The sequence below is a fragment of the Condylura cristata genome, unplaced genomic scaffold (assembly GCF_000260355.1).
Source record: "Condylura cristata isolate star-nosed mole 26May11 unplaced genomic scaffold, ConCri1.0 scaffold00009, whole genome shotgun sequence".
Classification (NCBI taxonomy): Eukaryota; Metazoa; Chordata; class Mammalia; order Eulipotyphla; family Talpidae; genus Condylura; species Condylura cristata.
The window spans coordinates 32,630,505-32,645,724 of NW_004567110.1; the positions used below are offsets into that span (position 1 = coordinate 32,630,505).

Here is a 15,220-nt window from a genome sequence, read left to right on the forward strand (position 1 = left end):
GGGGGGGGGGGGATAGTGCTTAACAACACATTCTTAACACTTTTGAAAATATTAAGTTAACCTGTTAATTCTGAACTCTTTGATTTTGAGTATTGAAATACTCTTTAGGGTAATGATTAGATAGCTAATGGACGGTGGTGAGATAAGCTAAACAACTTATTTCACAGGTAGCCAAATTATCATCTTCCTCATTGCTGCCTTCCTTCTTAGTATTCTTGCCATTCTTCCCTCCCTTGCCTGGGGTGACTGCACTCCTCTTACCAGGAGTTGTTACTAATGCTTTGCCTGGTTGGGCCCCCTTCTTGCCAGGTGTTGTTACTGATTGATGTAACTGTCTTCTTGGCGTGTATGGTTGCTGTCTCCTTGCCAGGAGTGACAATTGCTTTCTTGGTCCGTGTGGTAACCACATGCATATTTGTTACAGGATTCTTCTCTGTTGGAGTTTTGGTGAATTTGCCTTTTTTTCTGAGGGGTGATAACCAAATTTCCATGGCTATCATCTTTGTCTGCCAGCAAGTCTTCATTTTCACTATCTTCTACCTCTTTGGGGAGGAGTTAATTTTCTTGGGGTTACCTGAAATTTTTTTTCCAGACTTTGCAAGCTTCATGATGATGGTTGCTTCTAAAGGGAAGGTGTATATCAAATAAGAAGCAACAGTGAGCTCAGAGGAGCCCAATAGTCCCTGGTACTGAAGACCATGGAGAATGTTCCTCTGCCAGCTAGAGCTCTAAACTATGTTGGAAGTCTCTCAAAATATAAAATAACTGGGATAGTTTTGCTATTTAAAATGTCCATGGTTTTATCCTACAGTGGCTACAAAAAAAGTGCAAGTATGGTTGCTTCTCAACTAGCATTGAGGTGATATATGAAGGAAAATTTGTATTTTTAAAAGCTGCCATTTAGAAACAAAAACAGGTAAGCAGAACATATAGGGTAAACTGAATAGTTATACAGAGCACACTCCTAGGAAAAGGAGAAACAGGTGGTATGTATTTGAAAAGGGGTATTCAGGTACAGGATTTGTTTCCAGTTTTCACCTGCAGATCTCCATTCATATCTATTAGTTGAAATAATAACTATCGAGCATGTGTTATGTTCAATTTTTGAACTGCAGTGAATGATATAAATGTAAGCTTCCATTCTTTTCTTGTAGGAGCTTATTCTTGAATGGCAAGAATAGAATTAATATACAAATGACATATTATTAAAAGCAACAAAGAATGGGCATTAAAAAGGAGAAATATTTTTGGAATGATCAAGGAAGGATTTGTATAAAAGTGGATTTGAAGGACATATATAATTCCAAAAGTAGAGATGACTTGCTGATGTTAAGTATTCAGATTATAGGGACAGCTTTAGTGAACATTAATGATTGTTTGTAATCTTTAAATTCTCCTGCTTTCATTCAACCTATTCTTACTAGAAACTGCTGCATGCCAGGAACTTCAATAATGCTATCTTATGCTCTAATTACCTCATAGGAGGGAAGAATAAGCAGTAGGTATAAATTTAGGCTATGCTTCCATTGGTTAAGAACAGTAAATTAGAACCTCAGACAAAAATTGAAAGTAACTACAATTTAGCTCATCCACTTACCACTTAATATCAATTACTATTTGCTGAATTAAACATAGGACTTATCTCTAAGGATGCAACAAATACTTATTTATATCCTCAGATATGATGTACTTTGCTCATTATCAGAGATAGGAAGGGATTAATAGCACACATAGCTTAAGTAAAAGAAATATGGATTTCTTTATTCCTGTTATATCCTAATCCTATAAATGCATACATGTACAGAGTAGCACCATTATAATTATAGACACTTTTATTCTACTTTAACATTAAAGAGACAGAATTACCAAATCAATACTAAGATTCCTTGAGACATATGGTTCATTATATAATCTTATATAACTATATTTCCTTGTATATATTTCATGATTCAAAAATATTTAACTAACTTGAGAACATTTTAGAATCTAAAAAAATCTAACAAATATCAGATAACTTTTTTTTAGAAAAGTTCAATAATTCATGATATAACTATGTGAATTGGATATAATATTTTCTTGCATAGTAAGACAGAAAAAGTTTTAGTAAGACAATTCATGTTTGCAATGTGCCATGGAGCTTGAGAGTTGTAGGAACCTATACAGATGCTTTTGAACCATATACACTTTAGAGATTGAAAGGAATGTGTATGAGAGCTACCAAATGTGATTTCTTCATGTGGATTAGAACAGGTGCAGATCAGCTCTTTCACACTTTTTCAATATGTCAATTGTATACAAATCTTCCCAACTGTATGCTAGACAACAGCACGCTAGCAGGTTGCAATCAGTCATAGAAATATTTGCAACATGAAAACTGGCAAATACTATAGCTCATGGGTTCTCACCCACCTCTGCCATATCCTCCCCTCCAAGTGTTGTTTGTTAAAGATTTACCTGCACAATACAGCTTAAAGGTGCATACTCTCGTTATGATAAAGAAATCTTTTAAATCCAATAGCTTTGATTAAATAAGTGTTTTAAACCACTGATATCTTTAGTAACAGATTGTAAAATAATAATGACACAATTTGATGACAAAATTAGTACTCTTTTCCCCTATCTTCTATAGCACTGTCCTTAACAAATGGTGCGACTTTTATAAAAAGGTACCGATTTAAAAGCAAGCTATAAGCTAAATTTCTTATTCCAAAATTTTCTGCATCATTGTCAGTAGTATACAGTTTTCACTAAATTTCATGCCCAAAATAAAAAAAATAAAGAATTTTTCTGAGAACTTTAAGTCTGATTATTTTTAGAAATCAGAATAGCCATGGTAGCTATCAGAATAGCTATAAGAGAGGTTTAATTTGTAAAAATATAATCTGAATGACTTTTAGCAATTATTTTATTTAGAAGACCTATCAACCCATTGTTTTTGCTGAAAGAAGCTATATACAATTATTAATTATAATTATTACTATATAACATGAGTTCTATCATTGTCACTTCTTACTTAGCCAGACATACACGGCTAGTATATCATGGAACTTTTCCACTGACGTCAAGAAAATCTTAGAATTTCTACCAACTCAGTTCTTCAGTAATCCATTACTAGTTGATAAGAAATTTATTTGTCCAAATTAAATTTAAAAATATTACAGTGAAAAAACAATCTGTGTAGATGTTATATAGACAGATAAATTATGGTTAAAAAGTATAGGAAATAATTTAAAACACAAGTTTTATTTTCCTGTTCTATTACATTTATTTTCCTTATAAATTATATTTGGCCATGTTATATCTTTTCTTGAAATTATTTTGTAAGTTACACAGTGATAACTATGAAAACATTTGGATTTTTATCAAAAGTGATACAAAAATTTCCCTTTCACTGTTTCAGTCCTCTTACCTGTTCCTTTAATCAAGAGATGCACATCTTTTTAGAGCTTCCAAAACACAGTAAAACAAACCAAGCAAAAGTTTATGCCCTATATTGTGATAATAATTCAAGTAAGTATTTTAAGAGAAGTAATTCCTGATGTCTTTTCTAAATAAAAAAACATATCCTTAATGGCAAATTTACTAATTCACTAAAATGAAAATTTAAAGACAACAGGCATTTCTGAAATCTCTTCAAAATATAAGTGAAGTTTTCTTTTATGTAGTCTCCTCTCAGTTCCTCATTGTACTGATTTTATAGCTATAACCTTGTGTTCTACGCTTCTAAGTAAATCAACCAGAGCAATAAAAATCACATCGTCGTAGGAATGAGTGAAGTGAACGCACAGCTAATATCCTGCCTTAAGCAAAATGAGGTAAGCTTGGAGCATGTGCAAAGGAGACAACTTATCTATACCCATGTGGGATGTGGTAAATGATGGGCTTTATCTACAAAAAACATTTCAGAAAGAAATTAACCATCAGGTGTGGGTGGGCAATTAACTCCAGACTGTGGAAGCCAGCTCTTTCCTGCAGAATATTCATTAACTCCTTTAATTAAAAAGTATTCATAGTTGTGTAATTTAGAGTGCTTTTCATATACTTCAAAAGGTTCTTGACAGTCAGTGAGTAACTCGTAATTTTTTAAAAGAAGGTATTTTCTGATATCAATTAACTATTGAAAAGCAAATTTACCTCACCACTTTCTCAAGAAAATGAGGTAAGAAATATTTATGAAAAATTACAATACTATCTTTGGAAAACATTCATATTATTGAGCATTTCATTTGTTTGTCCATTGGTTCATTCATTCATATATTCATTCAAGCAATCAATAGAGACATATGAACTGACCTAAAAAAATGTGAGGGAAGTGGCCTCTGCTCTCTACAGGCTCACACCCAAATCAGGAGACCAGTTACAGTAATTTGAAGTATTGTGAAGGCTAGAAAAATTATGCAGAGTGAGTGTATCAATTTATACTAGCAACAGTGCACAAGGTTTCCCTTTTCACCATATCAACTCCAGCATTTGTTGTCATTTTTCTTTTTTCATTTATACAGGTATGTGATACTTCTCTCTGATTTAATTTGCAATTCCCTAATGATGTTGAACATATTTTTATGTATTTGTTGGCCATTTTAATATCTTTTTTTAGAAAAATGTTTATTCAGTCATTTACCCATTTTTTAATTATTTGTTTATTGGAATTTGCTATCAAGTTATATGTGTTCTTTATATATTTTAGATATTAGCCCATTACAGATAATCTGGTTTGCACATATTTTTTTTTTCCCCATTCCACAGGTTGTTTTTTCACTTGGTTGATAGTTTCTCTTGCTGGGCAGTAGCTTTCTAGTTTGATGTAGTCCCCCACTTGTTTATTTTTTATGTTTTGCTTGTGCTAGAGCATCACAGCTAATAAAATCCACATCAATCCACATTAATTCTTGTGTTTTCTTCCAGGAGTTTCATAGTTTCAGGTTATACATTAAGTCTTTAGTATGCTTTGAGTTAATGTTTCTGACTGATATAAAACAGGGCATGGATTTTATTTTTTTACATGTAAATATTCAATTGTCCCAGCACCAGTTATAAAATGTACTGTGTTTTTTGCCACTGGTTATTCCTGGCTTCCCTGTCAAATGTTAATAGACCACATATGCTTGGGTTTATTTCTGGGATATCAATTCTGTTCCATGGATCTATTCTGCTATTTTTATGCCAATTGCATACTGTTTGATATTTATAGCTTTAAATATAGCCTGAAATCATAGTGTGCTATATTATCTTTTGTTCTTTTTTAGTACTTCTTTGGCTTTCTGGAATCTCTTGTGACTCCATGTAAATTTTAGAAAGTGCAAAGGAAGCTTAGGGACTACCTGGTGTGTTAGACATAATAATGACCTCTCAGTGATACCCACATCACAATTTCAAAGGCCTCTATATAGTTGCTTTACCTAGAGGGACTTTATGGACTTGATTAAATTAAGAACCTTAAAATGGGGTGATTATCCTAGATTAGGTGAGGTGAAAGCAGGGAGTGCAATATAATTAAAAGACCCAATGTAATTGTGTAAGGATAAGGATTTCTATGGAATTTGTGAGTAGAATCAAAGTTAGAAAAGGAGTTGTCGTAACAGAATAATAGGTTAGAGAGAGTTGAAAATGCCATACTACTATGTTAAAGATAGAGGAAGAGACCATGTATATATTATTATAAGTCATTAAGTTAATGACAATTTATTATAACAGGAATAGGAACACTGTTGTTTGTTTCATAAGTGGAGAGTGGAAATGAGGGTGGACAGCTTGCTCTAGATTTCAGGATCCATGGTGGCAAAATCATGCCTACGTATTTCATCCTTAAATATGCAACCCCTCTCAATGTTCTCAGGGATTAATAGATGTTCAGTCAATGCAAAAAAAAAATCTGTCACGTGAACAAAGGTATTAATGAATAAATGCAGAGGTTAAAGGAAAAGTGGAATGTGTGAGCTGATACCTAGAGGATGATTAGAAGTGATGCAGGTGGAGAAGCAGAGAAAGAGCAAAAATAATAATGCTAAGAGAGACCTTAACAGAGTGCCTCTTTGTAGTAACTAAAGTACCTAAAAGACCTTCTATCAAACATGGTAGTGGAAATGTTCTCTATAGTTGAGCACTTTTTGTTTTCATTTAGAGAACTATGACTTCCACCTTATAACTTGCATAGTTTGTTTCATATAGTTTGATTATTTAACCATGTACTCAACTACAAATCTTTCCTTTTGGAAAGAATGCTGGAGAGAAGGATATTTTTCATTTTCTTTCCTTTTTCTACTCCTTTGCTCAGCTAATATCTCCCTTTGATACAGTCAGCTCTAAATCTATATGGTGGTTCCAAAAACATACTGAATGTTTCTTGGATGATTTCCAAGTATCTTAGACCTCCAAATAAACTTATCTTCTCTTTTCTCTTCTCTTCTGGTGCCCTGTTATCCTGGTTTGAGAGTTTCAAAGATTCAGTATTGTTATTTGCATTACTTTCTCCTTTCCTCTGACACCCAAGAGTGCCAGCTCTGCTCACTGCATGCTGAAATCTTTTCAATCTCATAGCAGGAAAAAAAAAATGACAAGCAACCTAATTCATTTTGACCATCAATAAGGACAGTATCAAAGTCAGAGAAATGAAAATGTAACTGAATTACAGGTTTTAGTAAAAAAAATTGTGATGAATATAAGCAGTGAACATCATCTTGGCACTGAAAGCAAAAGAAGTCCTGAATAAGAGGGAGAGAAGGTTGGAGCCAAGGTACTGGGAGTGTCAGAGAGTGGAGAGCAGAGTGAGGGTGGGAAAAATATTCTGACCAATTCCGTCAACACTGTGTGCCAGAGTTCTTAGAATGGCACAGCAATGCTGATGTTATCCGTAAGGTTGTAGGCTATGCAAAGTGAGTGTGGTCTAATGATCAGCAAGAGAGTGAAAGGCTAAGAATTCACCATTAAATAAGTACTGTACTCAAATTTAATTAACAATCCATGAGAGCACAATGTCAGAAAAGGTCACAGAAGCTGACATCTGAGTTTTGTCTGCATTGATGTGAGTCAATGGAATTCATTCATATGTTAACATAATATTAATTTTATTCTGCTATATTTATATGTTATAAATATAATGATGTTTATTCTCCATTTCAGGTGCCTCACCTAACTTCTACTCTGACTTATTTTCTAATGTGCTACGTGGTGCATTTAGGTAAATAAAAACTCTTAATAATCATCTAGTCAAATTTAATGATATAACTGTATGCTTAATACTTTAAAATTCTTGTATATATTCCTAAACTTATATATTTTTTACCACCTTTAGGACTTTCATATACATGCTATCAAGGGTGTGTTGTGAGGCATGGGTCTAATTTCATTCTCTATGGAAACATCATCATCACATCATCGCATTTTAACAAGGTTGTTCTTTCTTCCCTGCTCAGTAGTACCAATTTAATTATAAATAAACACCAGTATATATAAGAAGGTTACTTTTTCAATCTAGACTCTCTCTACTCTGTCCTTTAGATCTGGTCACTTATCTCTAAACCAACACTGCACTGCTTTGATTATTAAAATTTTATAATATCTCTTGATAACTAAGAAAACATGATTTCCTCTTTGTTCATATATTTTAAGAAGATCTTGTCTATTCTTGGTCATTCAAATTCCTACAAAAATTTAGAATGAATGTGTCAATTGTCATAGAATGTCCTATTGGAATTTTATTGGGATTATATTTATAACTACAAAATAAGTTCAAGAATAGGCAACTTTTCAATATTGAATATTGTAATCAATGGGCATTATATTTCCATTTATTTAATATTTCAGTTATTTTTAACTGCTCATAATAAAGTTTCAACTCATCTTATGTAGAGAAATACATAATTTACTATATTTCATTTATAAGACAGAGCAAGAGGATTACGAGGAAAATGAAGAAGTAAAAAGGAGCATAAGAGACAGGAGAGTGAGAAGAGGAAAAGAGAAGTGAGAGAAGGGATGAGAAGGATAGAGCAGAGAAAGAGGAGAGTCAAGGAGGACAGAGTGGGAAGTGTGAGGAGGAGAAAGTAGAGAATGAGAGAGAGAGAGGAACAGAGAAGGCAGGGAGAAGATTTCCTTCTTCTGTCTATTTAAAGTCAGAACACTTAGCTGTGTTTTACTTATTATTATTATTTTAACTCACCATTGCAGTTGCCATTGGATAGAGAATTGAGCAAGGTGTTTTGTTCACACTGAAATGAAAAGAGATATATAGACTTATGTTACTAAAATTTATTTCTACCCTTGAAGAAAGTATATAATTTTTATCTCCATAAATAACAGAAACTAGTATCCAGTAACTACTTTCACTAGCTTTTTTAATGGAAAAGAAAGTATAATAAGCCATACTAATCAAATGATAATTAGTTTAATTACATATTAGCATTGTAGATACTTTATGTTATCATGTCAGATTATCTTTTTTGTTCATTTTCGGCAAGACTAAGTTTGTTTTGATTTTTTATCAGGAGTTATATATTTGCATATGCTTTTCATTTATTATATCCAATTAGAAATTAACCTCATTAGCACCACATTCTCTGAGAAACACTAAGCATTTGTTTCATATTTTACAAAAGTTAACTATTCATCTATGGCTCCCTGAAAAAAAAAATCACGATTTATGGAAATGCTGGAGAATAAAAATTATTCTGCACCTTATAATTAAATGTATTTGAAATTGAAAATAATTGATGCCTCAAATGAGATAACATGCTATCTACTTCTGAAATAATGTTATATTTCATATTGTTGAAGATGCCAAATATTTTTTGAATACTTACTATATATCTTATATGGACTTTATGATAGTTATTTAATCTTCAAAACAAGTTTACAATGGAAAGGTGAAATAAATTAACCAAAGTTAATTTAAATTGACCAAAGTTAAATTAAACCAAAGAAGCTCCTATGAACCTGAACTAAGCAAAAGTTCATGTCTTTCCATTTCATGCCTCATGCTAAACACTGTATTATATTACTTCTTCCATGACATCAGTTTTCGTCTTAAAGGCCTACTAGAGAACATTTCTTTTTTTTTTTTTTAAGATTTATTTATTCATGCACACAAGAACTGCGGTACAGACCAGAGATGCAGGGGGAGTGAGAGGATTCACTGTAGATAGAGTGGGGAGCAGAACAGGCATATCTACTGAAATGCACTGCTGAGGGGAGCAGTAGGTGAGACAGGAGAGGTCTGCTGCGCTACTTCAATCCATTGTGCCATCACGGAGGACCCCATTTAATATTTTGATGCTTAGTGGTGCAACTTTTATATTTTAAATCTAACTGACAGCCACCAAATGTACAATTTCCACCAGGATATTTACATTTCAAAGTCTCAACTTCCATTTTATTGAAAATAAAACGGAATTTTATAATGTAAATGCCATTTACATCATGGGGCTGGTAATAAGTTATGTAGCTATGAAAGATATTCAGTAAATGTGTTTCCTTTCACTTTTCTTAAAAATACCATGCCTGGGCCCTCCCTGATGGCGCAGCGGGTTAAAGCACAGCACTGAGAATCTAAAGCCGCTTCCGCATGAGTTTGATCCCCGCCTGCCCCGGAGGTGACCACATGGTGGCAGACCTCTCCTGACCCGCCCGCTGCTCCCCTCAGCAGTGTACTTCGCTGATCTCCCTGTTCTGTTCCCCACTCTGTCTCTGGTGAAGCCTCTCACTGCCCCTGAGCCTCTGGCCTGTACCCCAGTTCTGTATGCACAAATAAATAAATCTTAAAAAAAAAAATACCATGCCTGAAATCTTTGCAAACATTTTCAAAGAATTTATGTAGACCCTCCATCCTCAAGAAGGTGGACCATCACGCATACTCCTTGAACTTGGATTACACTTAGTGACTTGCTTCCAAAAAGGACTGTATTGAAATTGGGGGAAACAGTATGACTCTACAGTGGAGAAATCTGATAAATATTACTTCATCCAGGTGACCCAGGTCAATATATATTCCTTTTAATCATCTCACTCAACAAGGAGAAAATGAAACACAAATAGATCCAATTACTCAATTAAGATCCCAAAACTCAGGAGAAACCTGAGTTTTGTAGCATAGCTCCAAAGTTTAATTTCTTAACATTGTGGAGGGGTTAAGGATGAAACATATTACAAATTGCTCAGTTACATCAAATCATCACAATTACATTTGATTCATATCTTGTTTAATTAAGATACTATGTGGAAATTAAAAAAGCTGGCATTTTATAATAAAGTTATAATGCTGTTGAACTCAGGGGTAGGATGGCATCAAACGGTCCCTGCTTCACTTCCAGGAGAATAACTTAAATAAATCCAGATAGACACTGGACTCAGGATTCTGTGAGACCACCTGCTGGATAGCAGACTGACTCTCTAAACCTAGCCACAAAAATCATGTAAAAAGTATATACAATATAAGGTTTTCATGAGGGAAGAGGTCTCTAAATATGTCTGTATTCACAGATAGGTTTTTTTTTTAAAGTATTGTGATATAAGATTATCCATACCATGATATCTTTTTTGATGTTTTTTGTTTGCTTTTTTTTCTTATTCTATACATATTTTACATCGTTGTTCCTGTTTTTTTTTTTTTTGTTTTTTTTTTTGTTTTTTTTTTACAATGTCTACTTCCTTTTCTCAGGTGTAGTCCTCGTAGATTTCCACCACCAGTTTACCCGTGCACCATCGCCATAGTCCCTTATGCAATATTTGCCCTCATTTTTACCTCTTTCCCTCCTCCCCTACAGAATGGCTCTGATTTACAGTTGTCTTTTTATTGTTTTGTTTTTTTTTAAATTTTGTTGTGTTTTTATTGTTTTTACCCCTTGTTCCCTCATTTGGTTACCCATATTCCTCCTATAAATGAAACCATCGATATGTTTCTTTTTCCTTCTGACTTATTTCACTGAGCAGGACCCCTTCTAGATCCATCCATGTTGCTGCCAGTGGCATTATTTTATCTTTTTGGATTGCTGAATAGTTAGTATTCTATTGTATACTAGATATACATATAATATATACTATTGTATATATACCACATCTTCTCGATCCAGTCATCTATTTATGGGCTTTGAGTTGTTTCCATGTCTCACCTATTACAATTCATGCAATATGATATCTTAATCATGAAACAGTTAATTATACCTTGCTTGTATCATCAAGGTGCTGATTGTTGGCATTTTCCTTTTGGATAATGTTCATTAGATCAATATGAAACTTCTTTGCATTCAGGAAAACAAGTGGGTTGTTTATTGAGATAATTTTCACCTTCTGCAGTGTTTCCTTTGAGGAGGAGAAAAATGAATAGATTCAGAGTTCTGATTCAAAGAAAGAGGATAACGCTATACAAAGGGTCTAAATCTTACAAGTCCCATGTCAGTCAGTTTTGGAAGCAACCTAGAGCTAACATTTTCATTACTGTAACGTATCTGGAGAACTTAATAAGCTATCACACCTTCTAGGCAAAAAGTGTACCCTCTTTACTAAGAAACATTAATATCCATAAGATGAGTCTACAGCACTTCAAATAATGGTGGTTATTCCCATTCACTGGGTTTGGTGAAGGCAATAGACTATAATAGCCAAAGAGTAGCAGGAAGAACTATCCTCTAAAACTACCTGTTTGAGTTTTGAAATTTAAAGTAAATACTTAAAATTCAATATTTCACAAAACAGAAAAATGTGACATAAAAGGTCAGTAACTGTCAGGTATTAACCATTTTTATTATGACTGGAATATAGTCTTTTTTTATCATTGAAAAAACATCACAGTACTATATTGTGTAAGGTTCATTTCTGAATACAGGAAAGTAGAACTTAAGTATTGAATACAGTTGAATTGCCAAAAAACAGAAAAGGCAAGAATGTTAATGCAAGCTGTTTCTTAATAAGGTGTACACTGTGCAAGAAACTCATCCTAGTGACATTTAATAACCATTGGACTTAATTACCTTTTGTAACAGTACAGTCTCATTATCTATGATGAGGGGGAAAAGGCAATACTCCCTTCCATATTCGTATCTTCTCCCCTCATCAAATAAATTCAGAACAGACTCTCACTTTAGCTTGACATTTTATGGAACTAAGTAATGGAAAGGAGGTTTCCAAATGCCTGAACTAAACTGGACCATGATTCTACTGTTAACTGTAGTTCTATGGACCATGCTCTCATTTTATATGAATGCTATTAAAATATTTACATTGCTCTCTTGATTTGTTGCTTGTCTATCGCCCTATGTATGTATAGTGGCTACTTTCATATATGAAGTTCCCACAAATTAAAAATAGAATCACCATGTTTTTAAATGTCACAGATTATCTGCTTAGATAATCTGATCTTAATAGACAACTTAAAACTCTTTGGCCCAAAAAAGTTGTTAATATTTACACAAAGGAAAAGGAAACTAACTTACATCATCTGTTTCTGTCTTCATTTTAAATTCCATTTCTTTCATGTCCCTTATAATGAGAGTCTTTGATCTAGAATGAAGGCAAATAAAATATAAAATAGCATTTCCTAATCACTGTATGAACAAGGAAGAAACACAATGGATATGTCATTTTATATTACTCATTAGAACTTAACTAGTTAGATCCTATATCCCATCTGCTTATAAAACACTGGTACATCTATCTTCTCTGGATACTCAGGAAGAAAAATAATAAAAGAGGGGCATCTAAGTAGATATTAACAAATGTAATTTATTTCATCTGAGCTCCCAGAGTCCCATATCGCCAAACATTTAAATAAGACTTTACCTTGGAAAGCGACCGATCACAATGGCAATGGTACCCATCACTCCAAACAGCAGCCCCACGTTGGCAGCAAAGCATATTGTAAACACATAAGTACTGACCCAGATGCCCTGAAAGAGAAACAGGAAACGTGAGATGGACCCACTGGTAGTTCCGGCCCCCTAATAACTGGCAAATTCCTAACAATCCTATCCACAATCTGCTGTGGCCAAATCTTTCAGCAAGAATATATTATTAAGATGTGCCAAACAGAAGCCCAGGAACACAGAAAAAATCCTAGCCCACCGTCAAGGAAAAGGCACCTTATTTTTATTTTTTGATACTGCTAACCCTAACTCAATTTCCAACACTTTATGATTGTAAATGATTGGTCAGTGTATGGTTCAAAAGCATGTCACAATCTCCCAGTTTTCTCATTTTATGTAATAATATTGCAAGCAAATGTTGTAGATTTTTGGTTATTCCCAACAATATGCTATCTTATAGAATTGCTCAAAAAATTGCTCATATAGTTTATTATTACTTTTAAAATAACTATTGCTAAAATAACTGAAACTACCATGACCAATGACACTTTAGATCAACAACTATGAAGATCATTATCATTATATTTGTATGGGGCCCAAGTCTAGAGAACTTGTGAAAACTAAACGTCAGAGCAAACTTAGTTCTTGGTAATATTTCAAAAGATTATATGAAAATTCTATTTTTTAATTGGAATTACAATGTTATTGCAGCCATATTCCCACCTGAATTCCAATTTGTAACAAGATATTGTATTATAGTTGGCATTTCTAAGTTTATTGTTGAAAAAAAATATTAAAAGAAAATAATTTGTGAAGTCCAGTCTATATTTTCTAACCAGAAAATTCTGCATTCACCAAATAGTAGACCAACAATATTTTCAAACTCTTTTACCCCACTGTTACTCACTTCCCCTGTACATGCAATTCTAAATTCCTTTCTGGTTTGAAAGCTATATTATTGATTTACATGTTAAACAACATAATTAAATTCCATACAGAAATAAGAGTTAGAAATTTCTTTAAAAGCCTGAAAATAAAGCCTGGATTCTTTGGGGGAACTGTAAAGTATTGTTGTTTTGTTTTCAGAACAAGCCTGAGACATTTCTAAGGGAACTTTCTATTTAAAATACTTTCTTCTGTATTATTTATCAACTCTTAGCTTGAGTGATTCTTAATAATAGGCTACTTTGAAAAGCCAAGTCCTTGGAAGCCAATCAAGGCATTTTTATCTGTAATATTTTTATATAGAAGAAATAAATATTCCAGTATAGAAATGTATTTTAAATATTATAACAAAATCCAATGTAATGCTAATTTTATACTTATGATTACATAATTCTTACATTCTCATTTCCAGGTTAAATACTGAAATTTTTTACCCTAATCAGATGAATAGTCACTCACTTGAATCTTTTATTTGTACACAGTGTGTTTTTTTCTTCCTAGTATTCTACTTAATCATATAAAAATAAGGCTACAGTTTATGATCATTACTTTAACTTGCCATGGACTACTCTGATTCTTCCTCATCTCCTAATATTGACTGAACCTGCCTGGAATGGCAGAGTAAGACCTCACCAAAAGCTCTGTAAGTAAAATTCCTTCTGGTCAACCTCCATGGTTCAATATTGCATAGGGAATTGAGGAACCTAGTCCCTGCAATTTAAAAAAAAAAACCACAGAGCCTGGAGGCCATGATTCATCAGAACAACCAAAATTTTAGTGCCATCTGGTTCTATTTTTAAAGCCTATTTATGCTCCCACAGCATCATCTATTGTAAGCCTGGATTACAATGCTGAGTTATTTCCTGGGGCTACACTTACAGCTTTGAAAAGATATCAAATGGAAATTAATAACATAGATCAGTAAATAGTTCCATTGGTTACAATAAATCCCCAAACTATTCTGCAACAATTCCTCTTAAAGATTCAAATGCTGGTTGTCAGAATTACAAGGAATTAGTTATCTCTATTTTTTCATTATATATATATATATGTATATATATATATATATATATATATATATGTATACACATATTTTTATTACCTCCATATTTGGCACATATTTTTATTACCTTCATATTCTCCACCCCCACATACAAGCTGACCCCAAAGTTGAATTCAAGTAGGAAATACATATATTTATACATATACATCTATGTGCACATGTAAACACACACATATTTATAGAAAATGCATTCCTGTAAAACATAATTCAGTAGTGACTCAGTCACCTCTCTCTCTGTGACCTGTTTTCTGTCTATTTTGGTAACTGATCCATATTATCAAATTTCTGTAATTCTCAATTCTATATTCAGTGACTCAAACTCAGATCTGATTCCCTAAGTACCTCTAGTTTGGATCCCTGTTTTCTCATTTCTTATAAAAGGGTTGTGACCTACAACTAAAAATAGAATCATTATTAAATG

General features: G+C 33.2%; 1 protein-coding gene across 1 annotated transcript in view; it reads right to left on the minus strand.

The window, feature by feature from the left end:
* The window catches only part of SLC26A7 (solute carrier family 26 (anion exchanger), member 7), a 91,194-nt gene that overhangs the window by 6,334 nt on the left and 69,640 nt on the right, over positions 1–15,220 (minus strand). Inside the window, exons 11-14 of the mRNA XM_004679736.2 lie at positions 12,769–12,875; positions 12,423–12,489; positions 11,155–11,292; positions 8,159–8,207 (exon numbers count right to left, since the gene is read on the minus strand). Of these exons, the coding sequence (XP_004679793.1) occupies positions 8,159–8,207; positions 11,155–11,292; positions 12,423–12,489; positions 12,769–12,875 (361 nt within the window). The remainder of the gene's footprint in view (positions 1–8,158; positions 8,208–11,154; positions 11,293–12,422; positions 12,490–12,768; positions 12,876–15,220) is intronic.